The sequence below is a fragment of the Bacillus rossius genome, chromosome 6 (assembly GCF_032445375.1).
Source record: "Bacillus rossius redtenbacheri isolate Brsri chromosome 6, Brsri_v3, whole genome shotgun sequence".
NCBI lineage: Eukaryota > Metazoa > Arthropoda > Insecta > Phasmatodea > Bacillidae > Bacillus > Bacillus rossius.
In genome coordinates, this window is record NC_086334.1 from 25,341,372 (window position 1) to 25,364,424 (window position 23,053).

At 40.4% G+C, this 23,053-nt stretch overlaps 1 protein-coding gene across 3 annotated transcripts in view; it reads left to right on the plus strand.

Moving 5' to 3' along the window:
* Nucleotides 1-5,056: 5,056 nt before the first annotated feature.
* LOC134532885 (solute carrier family 52, riboflavin transporter, member 3-B) overlaps nt 5,057-23,053 on the plus strand; it is a 32,039-nt gene continuing 14,042 nt past the window's right edge. The window contains exons 1-2 of one of the 3 annotated variants that reach the window (XM_063369893.1): nt 5,057-5,128; nt 20,676-21,948. In XM_063369893.1, coding sequence (XP_063225963.1) covers nt 20,761-21,948 — 1,188 coding nt within the window. In that variant the 5' untranslated portion in view covers nt 5,057-5,128; nt 20,676-20,760. Of the gene's footprint in view, nt 5,129-19,269; nt 19,358-19,384; nt 19,812-20,675; nt 21,949-23,053 lie in introns of those variants that run through there. The other 2 variants (XM_063369892.1, XM_063369891.1) reach the window with 2 other exon arrangements.

Sequence of the window (23,053 nt, forward strand, 5' to 3'; positions counted from 1 at the left end):
TCTCTTTAAATTAAGATTATGAAATCATTTATATTACCAGAATGATTTTAAATACTGCATGGGGTATTTTTAAGTTTCCTATGTTGCCCTGCTACTTGCTTTCCACTTAAAAATGAATAAAACTTATTTTCACCGTTCCTACCATTGAAAAATTAAAAAAAATTCAAAATCGCACTAGTTAAAAAAAATCTTTATTACAAGATCTGTGCAAACATATTTTCGATTTTATTTGCAATAAAACTAATCGTTCCCAAGCGGTGATAGTTCAAGCCAATACCAACTTAGCTCGAAATACACGTGGTTCAAAGCAGGTTTATTTTTTACCATGGTGTAACATCGCACTTGATGCGACATAAAAACTCGGGACCACAACATAGTTGTTAGGGCTGTTACAATAACCTCAAGTCAACTGAGTCTAGATGAAATAATAGACAATCTAGCTTAACCTCGAATGCGCGTTTCAATATTGGTACAATTTATCCAGATATTCTCGTGTACTCTACTTACATTAGGAGATGAACGAGCTGTTAGTGCAATTAGCGTCATATTATCGATACCTTGGGCGTTGATACCGGGGGCCCAGGCCCCCCTGGAATTAAGAAGCCCCTCACAGCGGGGGGGAGGGGGGGAGACTGCATGCACTTGCAAAAAACGTGTCTGTGAAACGGTTTTGACGTCAAAACCGTGTCTGTGAAACGGTGTTGACGTCAAAACGATGTCTTAAGGAAAATTTATGTAGATTTTAAAGTTTCCTGCTTATTGTATACACGAAGGACAAAATATGGTCAGTATACAACATACGAGCACCGTATCCAGAGATGATGTGTCGGTTAATCCCACGTGCAAAACTCTCGGGCCACACTGAACCCCCTTGGAAATTTTCGCGAACCTACATATTTGCGCCCCTGATAGATATTATAACACTCTCCGCAGCAAAATGTTTCCAACATCACCCACGCGGTGTTTAACTACATGCCTGTTAAATTCGATGGTTATAGATTCTATGTCAATAAATAAAAGTTTTTTTTTATTTACTTATTTACCAATTGTCCCACTGTTGGAATACGCCCGGAAAGACCGAAACAAAGACGCGATGCGACTTCGTGGAACTTTTTCACGGAAAAGTTAAGAGAGCTGAAACGATCTAAGAAGTTTTCGACCGGCTCGTGGTAACTTGTGAGTGCGTATTCAGTTCCAGGAAATGTATACGCAAGGAAAAAAAGTTTATCCCAAGAAGCCGTTGCGTTATTTCTCTCTCTCCTACATAATAGTTGCAAATTGAATGCGAGGGAAAAAAAATTCTACGATTGACATCGGTCCATCAGTTAATTATGATTTTGGACGAGGATTAAGATTTTAACATTTATTCTATCTAATAAAGTACCGTAAGTTATACTGCATTTAATTAGTTTTAACTATAAATCGTTTTATTTTCGAATAATTAATTTTCGTTAAGGATTGTGTCAGTCTCATTCTTTTTCACGTAATTAAAAATAGCAGAGTATTGATAATTTGCATAAATGAAAACTTATAAAACTTTTTTGAAGTTTAAATTTGTTTTACTTATCTTACATAATAAATTACTTACATAATAATATTACTTACATAATAAATTATTCTGCTATTTTGTTGACAACGATTTTTTGAATTAAAACCGCAATAAGTGACTTTTAAAATCACCACATACTAATTAGTAATGAATTGGGTATAATTTTTCAAGCTATAGCCACCATTTTTAAGCTACAATTTTTTTTTCAATGATTTCGACTTAAGATTTATCACCAGTAAATTTTTGATTGAATAAAAGATCATTTTATGATTTCACCCTTCTATTTCTTTTTATTTTGTGCCACTGTGCTCAGGAAGGCAAAGGGGTGGTCTCCGCGTCCCTCCTTTGCTACTTCTACGTTTCCGCAGCGAGACGGCTGTCCCATCCGGGTGAGCACAGTGGAGCCATTACTCAATGGGCGTGATTACAACGTATTGCTCAATGGGCGGTCGGCACTTGACATTAGAATAGGTTTTCGCGTCACCAAGGATAAGAATGAAAATTTAAATGGTCACTGAGTTAAGTGACAACTATCATATATTGCTGAAGCCTGGGGAGAATAGTTATGAAGTTAAAATAATATTGTAATTACATATATATATAATAAAGGTATGTATTTCGTTGAAGTCTTGGCGAGGGCAATAATAAAATATAATAAAAATAATGAAAACAATTGATAAAGTCCTCAGTTTGAAGACGCCGAGGTCAACATAGTAAAATATATTTATAAAAAAATTTTAAATTATATAAAATATATTTAATATAAAATACTTACGTCACGAACTTCTCAGACACTATATTCGATTCCCGGCGGATGTATTTGTAAAAGATAAACCACAGTAACATTTCTCCTCAACATTTACTAACAGACTGATAACCGCTACTACTACCACTAAGACTTAAAACATATTACTTCCACCAATGTGACGTCACGGAATCCTAATATGTCACCATGATGGGATCTTTTGTCAGCTGGAATGTGCTAGTGTCTATCACCATATCGTCAAGCATCATACCAGCCAAAATCTTTTCAGTAATAATGGCCGGCATTTTGAAAATATTTTAAATCATCCAAAACATTCAGAAAAAAATTCGAAATTAATTTAAAAATTGTATTGAACGATTTTGGTCCTTCGTTCGATCTCTGTTAAGTTAAAAAAAAAAACACCTAATTAAGGACACTGATTTTTTTTACGGCCAAAGAGTATTAAAAAAAACGCTAACCTAACCAAAATTTTATTTTAGTTACGATAACCTAACCTACCCTACCATCCTGGAAAATAATAAAAAACTATTATTCATTACACTCTCCGAACATACCTTTTCATTTCGATTAACTTCGGTGCTGTTCGGTTTGTGGTTGTGGCTTTCATTCCTGTGAAATGTAAGCTATCCAAACACACACGCTGAAGGAAAAAAAAAAGGTTTTTGCTGTAGACTCAAAAATGTATTTTTAATATTATAGGATTATTATTGTTGATTCATGTCCAAAGTAAGTGAACTGAACACCGGTAAACTTACGAAGCTAACTGTTAGTTAACGAAAATTCCTGGATAATTTGTAACCAGTGTTGTTCGTAAATTTAAGTTGGAAATGTTTAAAATACCTGAAGGAATGCGCGTGGTGATAGCTAACGGCGGCACGTGAAGGGGCAACCCCTAGCCTCGCTCCTCTGTCGGCCTGAAGACCCGCATACAACTACAACGTCCCCAACTGTGTCCAACGGATACTGATCGCTGATTGGTCCACGTGACCCGCTGACGCCACGGGTGGTGTGGGCGATGGTCCTAATACATTGGTCAACTTCAACTTTTCATCCCAATCTGTGTCCTTCGGGAGCATAGAAGAAGAAGAAGAACACTCGTTTTCGGTTCCCGTTTCACAATGGTAAAAAATAAAATAACGGGCGGTGTGGTATGCAGCCAAGAATACCGAGACAAAATATTTATCAGTGCTGTCCGTTGTCGACCTGTTAGGGCATTATCTTAAGGCCCTGTCACACTGTCACACTGTTTCGCTTCCAACACCTTCCAGCGTGTTACGTCAAATATAGTTGGAGGGTTGTGACGTCACCGAAAACTTCACACCTGCAGCCATGTTTGTTTGACAAGTTGGAGGGACTTGAGTCCCCATCAAAAAAAATTTTTCATGTAGGACGAGTTCTACAATAATTTAGATTTTGGATGCGATCGCCCACTCATAATCGTGCCTAGCGAAAACGGACATAACACCCGTTTCCGTCTCAACGATTCTTTAAAATGGTGAAGAGCCCATGGCTGATTAAAGATATTTAAAAAAAATGTTAAATAAGTAAAATAATGTTAATATGAACGTCGTAAGCGAAACCATTTCATTCTTAAAAAATGAAATTATGTTTCTATAACTTTAAAAAATCTCTGAAATATTATTTCATTATGTAACGAATATGATTGTGATTTAAATTGTTTAATGTACAAAAATATTTTTAAATGCACAAACAAGTTTTAAAAAATTCCCCCCCCCCCCAGTATTGTGCTCATTATTTAATTTAAAAATTGAACAAACAATTCAAAAGTTTGAGATACTTAATCCCAAGCTCAAAGAAAACATTATTCATACAAGATGTCTACAAATACCTAGTGAACCAATTTTGGCACTTTTTAAGGACCTTTTAATAAACAATTCCTTCAATTTTTTTTATATCTAAGATAAATCTAACAAATCTGTACAAATATATTTTCTGGAGAAAATTAGAAGCCATTTTATGTCCAATACTTTAAGTATTTAATACGAATTCTAATGATAGTTTCGTCCGTGACACTGGTGTCTAGCGTATTTATTCACCCAATTGTTTAATTTTCCGTTTAGTTTTTCGTAACTAAATGGTTATGATAAAATGGGAGGACTATGCTGATTTATCATTGTTTTTCGTATAATATATAGGTCAAACTACGCTTTTGAGTTGCTTTTTAGACGTCTGTTTGAATTGAATTCCAACAGTAGTTTGATTTAGGCTTAGTGTTTGTTTATAAAGTTGTCTATAGCGCCCAGGCTTAACGAATATTACAGTTTCCTTTCTGAGTAATGATAGTAATCCGATCTTTTGAAATATTGATAACACCATTTATTAAAAATTCATTTCAAATAATTTAAGACAGTAGAATATGTGTGAGGAGCTATTTCAAGGAAATATATGTATTAAGTTTTAAACTAAGTAAGTTTACGACGTGTAGTATAAGGAACTAGGTTATTACTGTTTAAATCGTATACTTATTTACATAAGCTAAAGTTACATTTAGAATAGGGGAAAAACTACAGCTTTATAAGATAAACTTGTTTTTTTGTTGTTATTGATTTAGTTTTTTCGTTGTTTCTACATCCGCGGCCAGACACTCGTCGTCTCAAAGTTCAGCGCAAGGTATCACCCGGCTCAACTGTCGGCTCAGTGTTGTCGCTTGCGCAACTCCTTATCGCAGCAACATTTTCCGTCGAGAAGAAGCCAAAAGCAGCTATAGCGCCAGTATAATCAGCATCACCTGGTAAAGAGACGTCCTATTCAAGGAGTCGTCTCATTCACGGCAAGACAGTCTTGTAGCCGGGGTAAGTACTACACCTCCTAGCAACCGGAGATGTTCTCTGATCGTCCTCGTTTACTGCTTGGTAATTTGTCTCCTTTTGCTTTCTGAAAAGTACACCGAAAAGAAAAATTCGGAATCACAATTCTCACTGCTGAAAGACAAAACCGATTGAATTAGTTTTTATTGTCTCAATAACCAAGACGTAAATTTTTGTATCTTGTTTGTACAATATTTTTATATCTGAAAATTATGATGAAATATCATTTTTTTTTTTAAAAACAGATCTGCTTTGCTTTCTGCAAAGTACTTTACTTTAAAACTCCAGATCTGATGGAGCTTTTAACACAACATTTCGTTAATATCGTTATTCCAAAGCAAAAGGGTCATTGTTTTTAATTCAGGCTTAAAACGGACGCTTAGTCATGGGTGTAGCTGTGTGAGGCGGGATGGTAAGTTCGACGCTCGCTGGTGCTTCCAGTGTGATATCGCCTCTAAGAGCACGGCTGTGAACTGGCGCGCAGTCTTCTCGTCATGCATAGGGCAACGATGAATGTTGAATGGTAACCATAACATTAGATGGCGGAGAAATGAAAAAAAAAAAAGTGTAATGCAAGGCCCTTCGAATGATTTGAAGAATCTGGTACCAGGCGTTTCATGAATAAAAATTAGTCTGAAAACTTGCGTTTTAACGATTTCCACGGTTCTAAAATACAGTTTAAAACCGAAATACTGAAACAAAACTACCCATTCGGCTGTCTTGAGCAGTTTTCAAATCGCATGGTTTCTTCTGAAGCTCTACACACTGTATGCGTGCCAGGAAAGGCGTCGGTGGGGGGGGGGGGGGGGACTTTAATACCTCGTCGAGAATGGAGCATCGACGGAATGTTACGTACTGGGAAAACTGGAGTACCCCGAGAAAATCCCCCGGCTCACGCTTGCAGACAAAATTCAGAGTTTGAATCCGCTGGTAATCGAACCCGCATTGCCTTGGAGGGAGGCGAGTTTGCTGACCTCTCCAGCCACAGTGGATCACTGTATCCTGCCAGGTGCGATACACTGCATTGCCTCAGTCAGTGCCGGCTCCGGCCCACTAGATCGTCTCGTACTACCCGCTTTAATAATCTGTCAACAAACAGATATCAGGTATACCTACTATTATGTGTATCAGTAGCGGCATGCGTATTTCGCGAAAAGATTTCCGAGAAAGCTGAAAGTTAAAACACTGTAGCATCATTTGTGTTCCGTGATTGGGTGAGTTTCTTCCGGATACATGTATATTGTTGCAACATCAATCACAGTAATCTAATAAGTATTAATTCATTTGTGTCTGGGCCTCGGAAAAGTTTCGAAAATTATATCTGGCCCTCGAAAAGCGTGAATTTGGCCATCATGGGTCTAAGGACTCTAAAATAGACAACATAGTGTGATGGGCTATCTATGAGCTTTCGAGGTTAAGTCTCATTAGTGTGGTCTATAGTACTGACGTTTCGCTTTATATTGCAGTAGGCATCTTCAGTGTTGATTTGATTATGAGAAATAAACTCTTAATTGGACCCCACACACGTTCCGCAGGCCAGGCTCAAAACATGTTCACAGGTTACAATGGCATAGTCAGACTATGTGTTGGCTGTTGTTGGGTATTTAGTTGCGGCACATGTTGGAAAACAAACATATTGTGTCTATAACTTAGTTATTTACTTTAAAAATAAATGAAACACCACAATTTCTGTTCGTAATTTTTATTACTTTCAGCTGCAGACTTCGTTGTTTCCATAAATTATATTTTGTCTCCTTCCTCTACACACTCCTTATTTCGTTTATAAATTTTTTACTCAAATGTGATTTTTAATATTTCGACTAAACGTGGGTAGGCATTTTCCTTTTTCTTTCGATCATGGTACTTGTTAATTTTTACCAGATGAAAGCATGGTTTTGATTCGTACGCTTTTATAAACTCTTCCGTTACGTCGCGAGACCACACACGCTCAGGTACAGCACTGCGCAGGCTTAACTGACTTTTTTATTCGTCTCCGGCGGTCTGTACAGTCCTTCAAAACTGCGCATTTGCGTGCCACACACGCCTGACCTGCGCAGTTTTTTTCCTCTGAGGAGGATTATCGGAACGTGAGTGGGGCACTGAAGACGTCTGCTGTAATGCAAAGCGAAACGTCGGCCACTTTGACTCTGCTCAACCTCTAAAGCCAAGACAGCTAATTAGACCACGGCGAAAGCTTTCAGTCTACCTTCGATTCCTGTGTTTGTGTTAGTTAAATTGACCTTTCTAGCATTCCAACAACCTTACTTCAAAAGTAGCTCTGACATGATATAATTTAATGTTTGTTTCAAAGTTACTTATACTTTTACTGATACCTATCTTACAATTATTATTGGGAAACAGTGTTAAGAAATATTTATGCCGTTTTCTTGGAGGCGTAAATGATTGTAAGGCGGTCAAACACGTTATCTTAAACTAGATGGACTTGGTAAGAGTAAGAAATAATCTAGTTTATTTTTAGTCGTTGTGTGGCAGTGCTAGTGAACACGTAGCAAATTATTTTCCCAGCTAAAAACCATAAAGCATGGTTATCTAAAGCTATCTTCACTAATGTATTTGAACTAAGTGTCATTAAGACTTAAGTACATTAATCCTCGTTAGTAGATAAATGCAGGTGTGCCTGTTCTCCCCTCTTTACTGAAAGCCATAGTTAGATTGGCTTAAACTTTACCAACGTAATCTTCCGCGATTGTTCTCTTTCAAACACGAGGATCACGAGACTTATTACTCAGTTACTCTAAATAGTACATTTCTGATACCGTATCTAGATTATGGAGAGTAACTTGATAAAAAGAGTTCCATTCAATGTATCATTCGTATGCAATATAATCTCACTCTATTCTTTCAAAAAAAATTAAACTTTTTTTTTAGAATATTGAAATGAATACTGCAATTTTTAGAATATTGAAATGAAGTATGTAAGTTTGTACAAGAGTGTGCAGCTTCGATTCAGCAGCTTAGCCTGTACTGTTGATTTGTACAATTAACTAATCAATTTTACTTGTGTGACTTAGTGTCAATGCGTTGCATTAATTATTTTAAGGCATTTGGCCTCAAGGGTAAATGATTACATGGCTCATTAAGGCACTCTCGAGGGGTTTGTCACAAATGCTAACGTCGCACTTTCACAAACTGTTCAGGTATTTGGCTTCTGAATTAACTTTTACGTGGTATCTGAGTCGCATTGAGCACTGAGGCAGGGAATGGCGCGGAAAAGACATATCGATCACCTGGAATCGTCAGGTGTGTTCCGCAATCGAGGCCGACTGCTAGTGAGTAGGTACCAATCTTCCAATGCTGCCCAGGGCGATGATGTCACAAGGAGAAAAAAAAGGGGGGGGGGAATGCTGCACGTAGACGAATGTTCCCACTGTGCTAGCGCTCTTCACGCTTCGTAAAGTGAGAAAAAAAAAACCTCATTTCTGTATTTGACAATACACTTGTGCGGTGTAATCAACTAAGAACAGCAGCGCATTATATATATATATATATATATATATATATATACACCTATATATCATTTATTTATTTATATATATATATAAATCTTTTAGGAAAAACCCAAAATCCACAATCCACATCTTTCATTTAAGGGGTATTAGGCATAACTTTAAAAAAATGAGTTTTTCAGTTTATGATATTAATAGCTTACCTTTATATAAAAGTGTTAGATAGCGCTAATTCAAATCACTCTTTAAGTAGGTAGTAGCAGGCCCCGATTCCAAGTGGCTAGTGCTCTGGGCAGATAATCTTTAGCCCCCCCCCCCCCCCTAAAAACATGAAATTATACAAATTCAGGTTTATTTATTATCAGTTTTAAAACACCACATTATGCAACTAAATACTACATTTTTCAAAGACATGTGTTGTTTGTATTTTTCCTTATTTAAAATTAATAAAACATGAGTTATAGTATACTGTCCATTGTTAAACATTTTCTAAATCTCTTTCTAAAGTGTTTGGCCTATGAGCACTGCATTAGTTAGTAAAAATTATAATTTCCTCTTGACTCTACATACTTTCCTATTTTTTTCGCGCCTCTAATTCTCTCCCCCCCCCCCCCCTCAAAAACTGGCACACTGGGAAAATACCCGGTTGGCCAGTTTGTAAAACTCACTACAATTGCCAGGCGCATATTTACAAAACCTAGCTTGACTCGCTGACTGGCCCTTAAAGCACACTGGAATTGGACACTGCTCGGATGAGCGAGGAGGAGGAGAAAAGCCCACAGAATGTGTAAATCACAGCACTACCTTTCGTACATGAGGTGGAGCATACAAGCACAACCTGTTCTTTTCATGTGGAGTTGGGTTCCAGATAATCCCATCCCTTTATTAGTTGTGCCATTCTCGCCATGGGTTAGTGGCAATGCAGCATACTGCAACATGGCCTGAACATCACACACGAGCTCGTCCTCGTCAGAGAGGTCAGTAGGTAGTAGGTTGTGGTTGTCAAGATCTGCAGTAATGTGGTTGTAAGTTAGTCCTGTCTGGCAAGACAGCCAGTGTTCGACTCCTGGTGGGATCATTGTCTCCCAGTCCGTGGTGCCTTCCACTACACACGAATGGTGCAAGTTCTTGGGACATCAATTCCGAAAGTGGGCTTTGTTCCCCCTTCACATGCTCCACCATACCAGTCTGTATCGCACATTATATTTTTCAACTTTATTAGAAGGTGTTGGATGGTTATGTTACCGAAAACATCACTAGTACAACCATGTTTGTTCTGACATTGTACCTAGTACGAGGCCTGATGCCTGGGCCCCACCCTGTCACCAACCACCCCTGTCTGCAGAACGCACTAATGGCCGATGGCCAGAGCTCAGATAAACAACCCACCTCGAACAGATGCTAACTTGAACCCTGATATGAAATAATTAACAATCGCAAACTTTAGTAACTTTAAAGAACTCAGATCGTAACATAATTAACACTGTTTTAATAAGGGTGGATGTGCCAAATAAAATTAATCAGTTTTTACCTTTTTCTACCTACTGTTTTTTTGCTGTTTTTGGCGCGAGGTGGCGCTGTCTCCTTCCCTCGCGCCACCCCCTTCCGGCAGACTTCATCAGCTCACAGCTCGGGGCAGAAGTGCAGTTCCATGGGGAGCCTTCAACTTTGCTTCAACTAATCTCGTTTATTCTGGGAACTATAAATCTACTCCTTAAATCTTTTCTTTATCTCCCTACATGTCCCCGGGCCAGGTCTATCCCGCCCATATTAAATTTAACTCCGCCATGTGACCACACTGCAGAGTCAAATGTTTACAGAACTGGGCAACTCCAGAAGAGAATTTTCAATTAATCAGCCATGCACATGCCTGCTGGCATCACAGACATTTCAATTTTAGTCTATAGTAGATTCACGGCTCTAGAAGGTATGCTTCGCGTCACAGTTACTTAATCATTTTATAGGATTGGCCACCTATAATTACAGCATATGATCCCCTTAGCAAGACTGCTGCTAGGGTTAATTATAATGAATAGTAACCAACGTAAAGTACAGCGTGTTTAAGAGTGAGTGTGATTTGCCAGCACGAGCCACTTCAATGTATCAAGTGTAACATATTGTTATGACCAATGTGGGGAGAACTGGGTTCGTAAGAGGTAGCCCATATGAGTTTTCCATTTAAATTTTATGGTTTACTAATATTTACATTAATAATAAACAATTGTACTTAAAATTGCATGATAACAAATCACTGGCACTAAGATTGTTTATTCTCAAGTCACTCAATTTCTGTCAAGTTCTGCAGTTCGCACTCCTCACTGGAACTAGGCTCAACAGTGTTTCGCCCCTTACCTCACGCCTGACCATACACAGTCTCGCGCCACTCAGTCGCTGCACTCTTACGATCCAGTCTAACTTCACGGCGCACCACTCTCAGGGGGAAGGGGTATCTCTCACCCTCTTCGCCAATGTTGCACCTTCGCTCACGGAACTCTCGGAACTCCAGAACTGTCGCGAGACTCGCTCGCAACTCGCTCGGAACTCTCGCGGCACTCTCGCAGGACCCATTGCACTCATACGGAGGTCAATGTTGCTGCTGCTTAAGTACCTGGGGCGCACTTCTCGAACCTACGAGAGCATCTGTGACGAGTCGCGTCATCCTGGGCCAACCTGATGCCCGGAAAAACGAGAAAGGCGATGTTTATTCTCGCCATTCCGTGCGGCGGCCCGCGGAATTCCCAAGGCTGCTCAGCGATAGATAACAGCGCCGAAGAAAGACGATGCGCAGGGCGCAGAGGGGAAATGGGGTAGCGACGACCCTTGTAATCTGGCTAGGCGCGCATGGCATGCCTTACATCATTGAATGGCACATGACATGGCACGTGATGCCAGTGGCTGTGCAGGGCCACCAGCCAGCTTTGAACCTGGCATCATGGTCTGGTCTCTCGCATTCGTAACAATATGAATAAAACCACATATTTTTTTTTCAGGATGTGTTTCATTCTGTAATTATAATCCCACTAGACAGGAATCAGCCCTCAATTCTTTCAAGGAAGTGTGTACCTACTGCAATAGATAGTCATTTTATTCAGTAACACCCAGCCACCTAAGGCCTAATGAGCAATGCTGGGGCCGACGACCCATACAACATCAGTGGTTAGTTTGCAAGCTGGCCTGGCATCCTCCCAGACACTTAATATCTCATGATACACATCATCTCCCTCTAAGCTCATCCCTGGCCACAGCCACAAGACCATGGTTGATGGCATTTTGACATGTGTGATGCCTTGAGTTTCCATAAAATATTTGTTATAGGATTGGATATAAAATTTGTTGAATGTTGATGACATCCATCTGTGTTCCTTCGATCCTCACAAACTGCTATGGCACATCGGTGCCTCATGAAAACTTGTACGACTAGAACACCTATTAGTACAATGTAGTGCAGTATGGTGCAGCGAGGTGAACGGCTGCCACCGACGAGTCGATTGTTGCCACATGGCTATCAACTCAGATTTGTATATTTATTAATTGTAACTTCTGTAACCGAGGTATGATAGACAATATTTTTGTAGCATGTATTGTATTGACGACAGTCGTCGTACCCTCCCAGATACAGAGGCCGTACCTGGCCACCGACGTGGGCCTGAGGGGGGCTGTTTCCCCCCCCCCCCCCCAGTGAACCCCAGTGAACCCCAGTGAACCCCAGTGAACCCCAGTGTGTGCATCGGCTAGGGACGCACCCGCGTGCGCCCTAGCACGCCAGTGTTTTTATGTAAATATTTCCGTGTATATATGTTTCTTTCTAAATGACAGTGTCTTTGTTTAAGGGTGTAAATAGTGTAACTGTTATGTATGTATTAACTATCGGCAACTATCGTGTAATTCTTGTAAACGTATCGCAGTGTCTGTATGTAAGCGCGGCCTGGCGCTCATCCGCGTCGCGAGGGGTGGCGCTCTCCCACGCCGGCCGATTTCCCCTCCACTCCCCCGCAGCCCGCGCGCGACGGTCCGCGGACGAGCGGGGGAGAGCAGTAGTTGAACTCAGGACTCGAGCAGCGGCGGACGTGCGCTCCGCTCCGCGCTGATCGCGAGACGGGTGTAGAGCTCACGGTCCGGCGACTCAGCCGTAGGACGAGCATCTTTCGCAGCAGCCGTGCTGCCCACGACGAGCCGCCCACGCGAGTGGGTGCCTGAGTTGCGAGTACGTAAGTTACGTCACGCATCACGTATTACGGGACGCGTAAGCTTCGTTACGCGTCGCAGAACTTGCACAGACGTTACGAGTCCGTACGTAAGGACCGCGTACGCCTCACGTGTCTTAGTGTGGGGCGTAGTTAACCTTTGCCGTGCCATTCGCAGACGTTACGAGTCAGTACGTAGGGGCCGCGCACGCGTCACGTGCCATTACAACATAGTTGACTATCAGGAACTTTGTTACGTGGTTAAAAGCCGGTACGCGTCGGGACGAGTGGGCCGTACGAGACGGTCACCGGGAGTCCGGGTCTTCGTGGGAGAGGCGCGCAACCCGCGACGGATCCGCCAGGCCGCGGCAAGCTCTCTGAACGTAATAAAAGAGCTCGTGAACCGATTAACAGCGAGTGGTCCTTTCGATCTACCTGTCACTCTACCTCACCATCCCTCCAGGTCCCACATTTCCGGGTCCCGGCCACGTCGGCCTGGGCCCACACCTCTCCGACGAGAGCAGTACGGGCATAACGGACATTTTTAGCAAACAGGGAAATAGGGACCAGAAGCCGAGGGACGTCATTATGTTCATTAATAACAACTTTCTGGATTAGCATGACTAAGCTGAAAACATGGCTTTATTATTCCTTTAGCATGTGACAAATTTTCGCGTGAAGCAAGCTGGGGTTGTGCGTGGTTGCTACGGCCTCGATCAGTTCGCCATCATTTCGAGTCAGGGATAGTACCGTCCGCACCGTGGAGCCCATCGACCTTTGATTCAGCATTAACCATGTTCCATCCATAGTGTAAGTTTTTCGAATCCTTTTCCATCGACTCCATGGCCAGTTCTCCACGGCTGGCTTAAACTCACCAGCTGCGTACTTAAATAATGTTTGTCAACGCAAGGGAAGTTTCAATTTTCTACATAATTTTTTGGTGATTTTTATTCTGAGCATGGATGGCAGCCCAGACATCATGTAATGAACTATATTCGTCAAGTCTCTCTCAGCTTCGCAAACACAGGGCTGCTGGTTATGCGAAATGTTTACTAGCATCGTTCTTAGTTAAGCCCCATGGAATTTTTGGGACCCTCTCTTTGCTCGTTCATGTGATGCTTAACAAGTTTAAGGTTTGTGTGTCATACATTAGTTTAATTTTACTATAAAATGTTATCTCCAAATGTTAAATGGCTATAGGTACATAAATACATTAGTTGGTGCCCTTAGCATCATCAGCAGTATTAGTCAGTATGGCAGAAGGCAGCAGGCCATCAATGGTTTGTCGACATATCACCTGCCCCCTTCGGTGTCATGTAGTTTCATTGTGCCCAGCGCACCAACTAGCAGATTACCATTCACCAGTTCACGTGAGATCTCAGGGTGGGATGACTGGCCTCGTGGCAGGGGGCAGCGGATGTATTTCTCAGCAGAGTTCCTCCAAGGCCCCTCGGGAAGCCGTTAGTTTGGAAATGAAAGACAAAGGTTCAGAACTCATGTTTAGTTTCACAAACACAGTACTTTACACAGTGCTATCTCTGTGCACAACAACATCTTGTATGAGAGCTGATGGGCTCGTCCCGACACACTGTAGCCAGTAAGTCCGGTGATGAGCATGTTGAGGCTGTTATGCTGATGTATAGTTATAAAATTCATGGTTTCAGGTAACTGGCACCTTTCTGCTGTAGTAGCTGAAACACGCTTACTTAATCGTGTGGGTGAGTTAAACACAAAATATATGGTATGTAGATGCACAGAATGGAATGTGTTTTGTTTGCCATAGTGCCTGGGCTGAGAACCCCAGGAGTCCGTTACACAGGCACTGGAAAAGTTACACAAACAAAGTTTCACTAAAAATGCTATTTATAGACTGTCTAGCATACAGACCATAGCCAGTAGCATACACAGACTGAGGTCCTGAGAGTCTGTTAATGGGCAGTTGAAAAGTACACTAAAGTTACACGAATAAGGTTTGAAATACAATTACACTTGATAGAAAATTGTCTCTGGCATGATGCCTGGGCAAAGGGCCTCTGTAGTTGGTCCACCTTGTGGGCACTACACAGCCCTCTGCAAAGTTTTGTATCACGTGGCTACACCACACCTCGTATTCAGGCGGGAAAATGAGGAAAAAATACACAGGTTTTGGACACAGAGCTTGTGCTGAGGTTGATATGCTTACGAGAGCGATAGGTGATAGCCGGTGGTTGACGATGGTGATGAGCTCCGTGAGTGCGAGTGCATCCAGTTTTAGTGCTGGCTGAGATAACACTCTGGTTGCTCGGCAAGAGGCCTCGACGTGATGCATCCAGCCTCATCACTGGCCGAGGGACGACTGCCGTGTTTTGTGCGGAAGTATGGAGAGCGTGGAAATAAGTCAGGCTGTGTTTAAATATGTAGGCCTACTCGCATTTTAAAAGAGGTTGTCTACTTAAAGATAATAAACATTGAATTAAAACTGTTTTAGAATTGGTTTGTTATTAATTGACAAATAAGTAATTAGCAGAAGAATACACGAACACACTAGTCGATAGCTGAATAAGTGGCTATCGATACATTAATGGTGGAGGTCGTTTGTTTTACTGCACTTCCCTGCACTCGACCCATTAAGATGCAAAAGCCCTGAAGGAATGGCAATAGGACTGCCGTCGTCCGGGGTCTCGGGCTCGAGTCCCGGTGCGGTTCCTAGCGGGAGTGGCTGCTGTGAATGTAATGTGTCCGGATGTGCGCCAGGCTAGCTCGGTGTCTAACCAGTAGGTGGGTCGTGGGGTCGATTGCCCTGCGTGGCCCACTAGGACCGTCGGCGATGTTGCGTGGGTTTAAGGAATTCCCTACTCGGCGGTGGTTGGGAATCGTAGGGTTAAGTAATAATACGCTGAAATGAGGCAATAAATGACGTGCGTCATTTATTCAGGCGACTGTGGTTCAGGTGTAACTCCGTTGGTTACACGCCACGTCGTACAACAGGTGACGTCACAAAAATACAAAAACTACACAATTACACAACAATGAGTTTGAAAGTTACTCAATAAAAATGTGGCACAAGTTTACAAAAGAAATGTTACATGAGGATGCGTTACACAGGTTTATGAAGGTTACGCGGAGATGCGTTGCACAAGTTTATGAATGTTATGTGGAGGTGCGTTGCACAAGTTTATGAATGTTACGTATTAGCGTGGTACTAGGCGTTTCTGAGCCTGGTTACTCACACGAGGGATGAGGGTGATTGGAGGCGACCAATCCCGTAAGTCTACGTATCGAGGCGGTGCTCGCGTCCACGGTAGTGGAGCGCAGACCGCAGCTAAATTCGTTCAAAAATTCCCTTACGGGTGGTGTCAGCGCCGGAGTGACTGATTTTAACCAAAGTTCTGTTCCTCGGGAGACGGCCCGTGCCGGATGCTGAACCTACCCCGCGGACCAAGTGTGGTGCAGGGGGGGTTTTAAATTTATGCGGCTGGATTAGGTCCTGGACCGAAAAATTGGACCGGGTACGCACGGAGAGATTAGTAGAGAAGAGGTTTTAAGAAGTGACTATATTTACCAGAAGTGAACTCGGTGTGGACAAAGGATGATGTCTCCCCGTGGGACGTGCGTCCACCCCGGTCCATGAGTCGCGCTGTACTGGCGTCATGTCATGGTGTCCGGCCGAGGCTTGGTGGCCCTCGCGCCAGGGTTGACCTCATTACGTTAGTTTCTATGTGACATGTTAAATAAGAGAATTTAATGACGTTAAAACCTTACATTAATTATTAAAGCTGAACCAAGGTCATTCGTCCCTTCTACAAATTGAAGTTATTGTGTTTAGGAATTATTTCATTTAAATTTTACGTCACACCAGCGACTGTTCGTCTCTTGCCGGATTGCTCTGGTGGGGGTAAAAAACGTAACACGAGGGATGAATAATTATGTCATATGGTTTCATTGACTATATCAGGCAGAAGGCCACCAGGGGAACACTCACACACGTATCGACGTATCACACACGTGAGTGCCCGGGCACTCCTACGTCGCACTTTCGTCAACCAACTTCAAATTAATATTCAATACTGTTTAATAATCTATGTTTGTTCTTGTAACGAGGTTGGGGTGTCATGACGGTCTGTTTATTGGGAGGGAGCCGGGTTCTACCTTGGTTGCTGGTGGCTCGCCTGACTCGGGTGAGCCATGGCTAGGGGCGCGTTCCGTTAGCGGGGTTGAATACTGGCGGTTGCAGGTCGGGCTTTAGGGTGGCCTTCGGTCGGACGACGTCAGGACATAATGGCCTGTGCAAGCTGGGTGAGCAGCGATAGTCGTCGTCAGGTCGATTGAACCAGCCAATCAATATCGTGGCCTACGGAAATAGAATTAGCATTAATTTCCGTATTACCTATCTTTAAAATGTTTTAAGTATAATTGAAAAAATTAAAAAGGTTTGAATGTCAAACATATATATATTTTTTAAAATATTAAAGTCACGTGTAAAATGATTTTTTTAAAAAAAAATCATGTTTTTTAATGTTTAAAGATTGCAGAATGTTAATTTTACTATGCAAAGAGTACTAATACCATTTAAAACTATGCTGTTTTTAAAGTTAAAAAAAAATGCAAAAATTAAAACAAGTTATACTTTCCATCCAACACTGTAGTGCTACAATTTAATTATGAAATTATAATAATACTATGAGGTAGCTCAGATTAATAATAAACTTTGATAGCATAACAGTATTTAAAATTTGATTAAATGTTATCTGTCCAGCAATAACTGAGATAATGAATGCCATATTGTATCCAATCAGACCCCACTTTGTTGTCCATTATAGTTGGAGATGAACATGCTTACAGTGTAACACAGAATAAAATGAAGTGGCTAGACATGACTACATGCATAGATAAGGGGCTACATGGCCATGCTATGGGTCAATTTAATATTTTGAAAACATAATAATAAAAATTTGTTAAAATTATAGAATATAAAATAGTAATAATAAGATGCAGAAAATATTAGAATGCTATAGTTATCAGATATTAAACATAACATTAAAATTTGGTTAAACAAGATGATAAGAGATTTTATGTATGATCTCAAAAACGTACCAGCTGCGTTTTTCATGACCACAATTTTGACATTAGACCATTTGATGATGGACTCAAAAAAGGTTGTACAGCCAGCTTGGAGGTGTGGTCTAAATTTTGCCCCACGCCAAAGAATTTGGTGGTCCTTCCATATTCGCAGCTTACGTGCACTGTCTACTCAAGTATGTACAGTCAGGTGTAACAAAAAATTAATGCCTCTAACTGATAAGATTATATCCAATTGAAGCCAATAGTGATGGGCAGAACGGTTCTTTTGACCGAACCGGTACTTTCGGATCAGTTCCGTGAAAGATTCGTTCAGAACGATTCGTTCATCTCGGTCATTTCGTTCTTTTCTGTGAATAGGATCTGGCTCTTTTATCAGGTGTCGTAACTCGTTCATCCTTTAGAGTATTGGCTACGTGTTTGCTTCCAGCCTCCCCTCGTTATCGCGTGACCCGATAACGAGAGGAGGCTGGATCGCGTGGGTGGTTATCTTTATCTACTCTGCATGGGTAAATGAAATTTCAAACGTCTAGTTGTATACTGACTGTTATAAAATTATTGACTGTTGATCGCTGCAAATGCTTCATGCAGTGATTCTATATAATACGGGAGCATTAAATCTAAGAATGTTAGGTACGAAAGTGATCTTTCTTAACTTTAATTTGTAATCGCACTATTATAGCTAGTACTTGAACATTGCTTTTCGTAGCCAGTGAATCACAGTTGCGTATATGAAACAAGATTATTTATATTGTATTACTTTTTAAGTTACAAATATTAATATACAGGCTATTTACACTCTAGAGAGAGTAAAGTGTTTACATGTAGACCAACACATTTAGAAAAAAAAAGACAAAAATTGAATACTACTACTGCGATTCAGTATGAAGAGAGAAAAATGAAGTAGGTACATTAATTAACACCTAAATGGTAAGTGTGAACATTTGTAGTTACTTTCCCTGTTATTTTTAATTCATGTTTTTTTTCCCCCCCAAATTTGTGTATGTGAATGTGAAAACGCAATTTTAAACCACTACTTAACAGTTGACATTTTCAGGTATAGATACTTTTCATGTTACCCTATTTTATTTGATCAGTTATCGTTTGCTCTTATGAACATGCTCACGCTGTGATTACTAATTCTTCAGACTCCTGACGTCATGAATCATTTCACGAACGAATCAGACCGGGCGCGTGGCCGGTTCTCTCATCTCGTTCTCTCGTTCTCTCCGCGTTTTCGTTCTTCCGAATCTTTCAAGGTACCGGCTCTCAAAGAGCCGGTTGGTTCTCTCGTTCTCTCCGCATTTTCGTTCTACCGAATCTTTCAAGGTACCGGCTCTCAAAGAGCCGGTTCTTTACATCGCGAACGAATCGCAAGATTTCGTTCTCTCAAAGATTCGTTCTTTTTGAACGAATCGTTAACGAACGACCCATCACTAGAAGCCAACGCTTTTGAGTTATAAAATGCAACTTTTGAATTAATGTGGCTTCTCTTGAGAGGAGAGGTTTGTAACAAAAGTTTAAAATACTTAACATTCCATCCTAACCATTTGTTCTCACGGTTGCGTCAACTAATCTATGGTTATTTTATTTATTTTTGATAGGTTAACTCAATACCAATAAATTATTAGGAAAAACACCTATCAAAGCGAATGTTATATGGTTTTGGTTTTCCCAGATAACCTGTCTGTAATTTTTTTTTTTTTTAACAAATGTATTGGATCAGTATATCTGCACACAAACAATTAACGATGTGACGTCATTTCAGAACTTGTTAAAAAAGGAGGATATCTTTGAATGCTCAGTCACACGTGTACTGGCTGTGATTGCGTTACTGTTGCGCGGTGTACGTACGGCTGCAGGTGGTTGAAATCGGAAGGATAAAAAGTGATAAGTCATGTCGAAGGAAGGTAGCAAAACCTCTGAGAAAGTTTCTGTACTTACCAATGAAGTATTAAGGTAGGTGCATTGCCAAAGCTAAGGCGTTGATAGAAACCAAAATAATACTGGCCAATTTCTCCCCCCCCCCCCTTTTTTTTTCTAGCGACAAAGATGTAAGGGTAAAGTAATAACAATGCTTTTTTGGATCTTGTCTTACCTACTGCCATGTCAGCCTGTTTGAAAATTTACACAATAAACATTTTTATTCACATGCCTGTGTCTGTGATCTGTTACATTAGTTGTTATCTAAATATATAATTTAATGAGCAATATTATATTTGCCTTTTTTGAACCATTTTCTATCTGATGACAGATCCATACAGGTGCTTAATCGAGAAGGGTTTGAGGCAAATGAAACTATAACAAGAATACTTATGACAGGCCTGGTTTTGTTGGTCTGAGGGAAGTGTTATGAAATACTTTCTTCCAAGTTTACAGTTAAGTGGCTGGTCCACTGTTCCTCCCCCAGAAAAGTTTTCAAAAGATGATGATTTAAAACAAATTTTTGGCTTTTTCCAAAATGTTACATTTTTTAATAAAATTTTATTCTTATGAATGGTAGATCCTTACGCTACATACTACTTATGATTGTGCCCTAATACATGTTCAAAGAGAAGCTTCTTACTCTGTAATTTTTAATATTCAGTGGCCATAAATTGAGCCATGTATTTGTTACTTTAGCCTTTGGACTTAATAAATGTTGTGGTTACATTCATTTTAACTCCCCCCCCCCCCCCCCCATCTAAATTACCTACTATCTTTACTATAACTTGTGTCTATGCCAAGGTGGCAATGCCTCTGATCTATGCATAATTACATTTTAAAAAATGGGTTCATTAGAGAGATGCTCTTTAATGTTAGTTTTTTTAATTTTTTTTTTAGGGGGAATCCAGCTGAAGCTGAAGTTTTATTGCCAGTACAGTGTGACAGCCATCATAAGTTCGAGGAAGACAGTAGTTCAAGAATAATGTTTGATAGTTGCCGTAATGCTCTGGCCAGTCGTAAAGTGATTGTTGATTTGCTGGTTATCTTCTTTGGTATCGGAGCATGGATTGGTATAAATGGAATGTATGTACAGCTGCCATTAATGGTGCAGACTCAACCAGAAGGATGGAATTTACCATCATACCTTTCCATTGTTGTTCAAATTGGAAATATTGGGCCTATTTCATACACACTGCTTCAGAAATTTTGGCCAGACAGAGTAAGAGATAGCTGGCTTATTTACGGAATCCTCACTGTGGGCTGCACTTCTTTGCTGTTGATGTCGTTCTTCTATAAAGAAGTAACATTCTTTGGGGAGACCGAGCATAGCACAGCTCTACTGTCGTTGGTTTTCTTTGTAGCACTGGTTGGTTGCACAAGTTCCGTGTTGTTCATGCCTTTCTTGAGGCATTTTAAAGGCACGTATCTGATCTCCTACTTTGTTGGTGAAGGTTTGAGCGGCTTTGTACCCAGCATTGTAGCTCTAATACAAGGAGTTGGTGGTAATCCTATATGTATAAATGAAACAGTGAATGGCTCAAACATATGGACTTCCTATACACCACCACCTCGCTTTTCTACTGAATCTTTTTTTATATTTTTATTTTGTACGTTGGTTCTTAGTAATCTATCATTTGTCATGTTAAACAATCTGAAGTATCTGAAAAGTGAGAAAGTTTATTCATCCACTAACTTGGCATACAAACAGAGCAGTGACTCCACAAACACACCTGTGCCTGTTAGTACGATTCAAGGTTTTACCATGGACGATGAAAGACTAAAAACTAGCCCAAATGACGATAATAGTTCCTATGGAAAGGCAGGATCACAGGATGATACCTTGAAGCCTAAAGATCTCTCTCGTAAAGTATATATTTACTACTTGGTGTTGGTTTCCTGGTTGTGCTTCTTCAGCAATGGTTTGTTTCCTGGTATCCAGTCCTATTCGTGTCTCCCATACGGCAATGTTGCATACCATCTGGCTGTTACGTTGGGGAGCATGGCCAACCCTGCAGCGTGCTTCTTGGCATTCTTCATGCCATACTCGTCTGTGACGGCAACAACTGTCATGGGCGTACTGGGCACTGCCTTGTCAGCATTCATCGCAGCAACAGCGTTATTGAGTCCCACGCCGCCACTGGTTGGCACGACAGGAGGAGAAGCCCTCATAGTAAGTAATTTTGGTTTCCTCTTCTTAATTTTGCTAGTTTTTTTTAATGATGAATGCTATTTAAAAAACTACTCTGACTGGCAAAAAAATTTAAATATTTTTTTTTTTCTATCGTTAAGATGCACTAATAGTAGAAAGCTAACCAGTGGAATTGTATTCGAAATGCAACACACTATTTTAAAGGGCTAAAAACTCAATTTTTATGAAAATAAATTTTTACTTTATCAAATATTTTCCAATTTTTTTAATACTTAAAGCAAAACCATTGATTTACTAAGTATGGTTTCACTCACCATATAAGATTTTTTTTTATTCAGAATTTTTTTTTTCAGAGAAATCTCTTGAAAATGGGAACAAGTAAATTTGTGTGTATTTTCCAGTTGTGAAAATTGATAAAATTACTTTTATTGGGTCCTAGTAATGCAATAATGTCAGTAAAAAAATTACCTTTATAATAAGTATTTGCTGACTTTCTACAAATAGATTGATAAAAATGTTTGCTACATAACCCAAGATCCAGTCCTTGTATAGTAATACATCTGTATAAACCATGCTTGGGAAAAAAATTCAGTATGAAAATCCATCAACCTTGGACGTATATCCCAGGGGATGGCGATAAGAGCCTGTTCCTCCCCTTCCACCCCCCCCCCCCCCCCAAAAAAAAAGGCCCTCACAGTGGATGTAACTGTGAAACTGGGATGGTAAACATATTAAGCAACACAAATAAATTTTAAAGAAAACTTCTTGAATATTTTAAAGTTTTCAGCTTTTTACGTGCATATAGACATAGACCGCCTTGTGAGATGACTTGTGTTGGTTATACCCACGCGCAAATCCCGTTGGCCTCAGATTCTGCATTTGCCCCCCTCATTAGAAACCTACAGATTTGTGCTCTTGGCAATAATCATGTTGTTAAGAAAAACATGATATTGTACAGTAGATTCTCGATTATCCGAGCCAACCCAAAGAGCCATTACCAGAAACTTTTGAAACATTTGCTTGAGGACCTAGAAAATGATTTAACTGTTGTCGAAAGTCTAAAGATGATTAACTTCAAAGATGCTTTTTACTGGTGGGCAAATCACAGAGTGATATAAAAGAATGT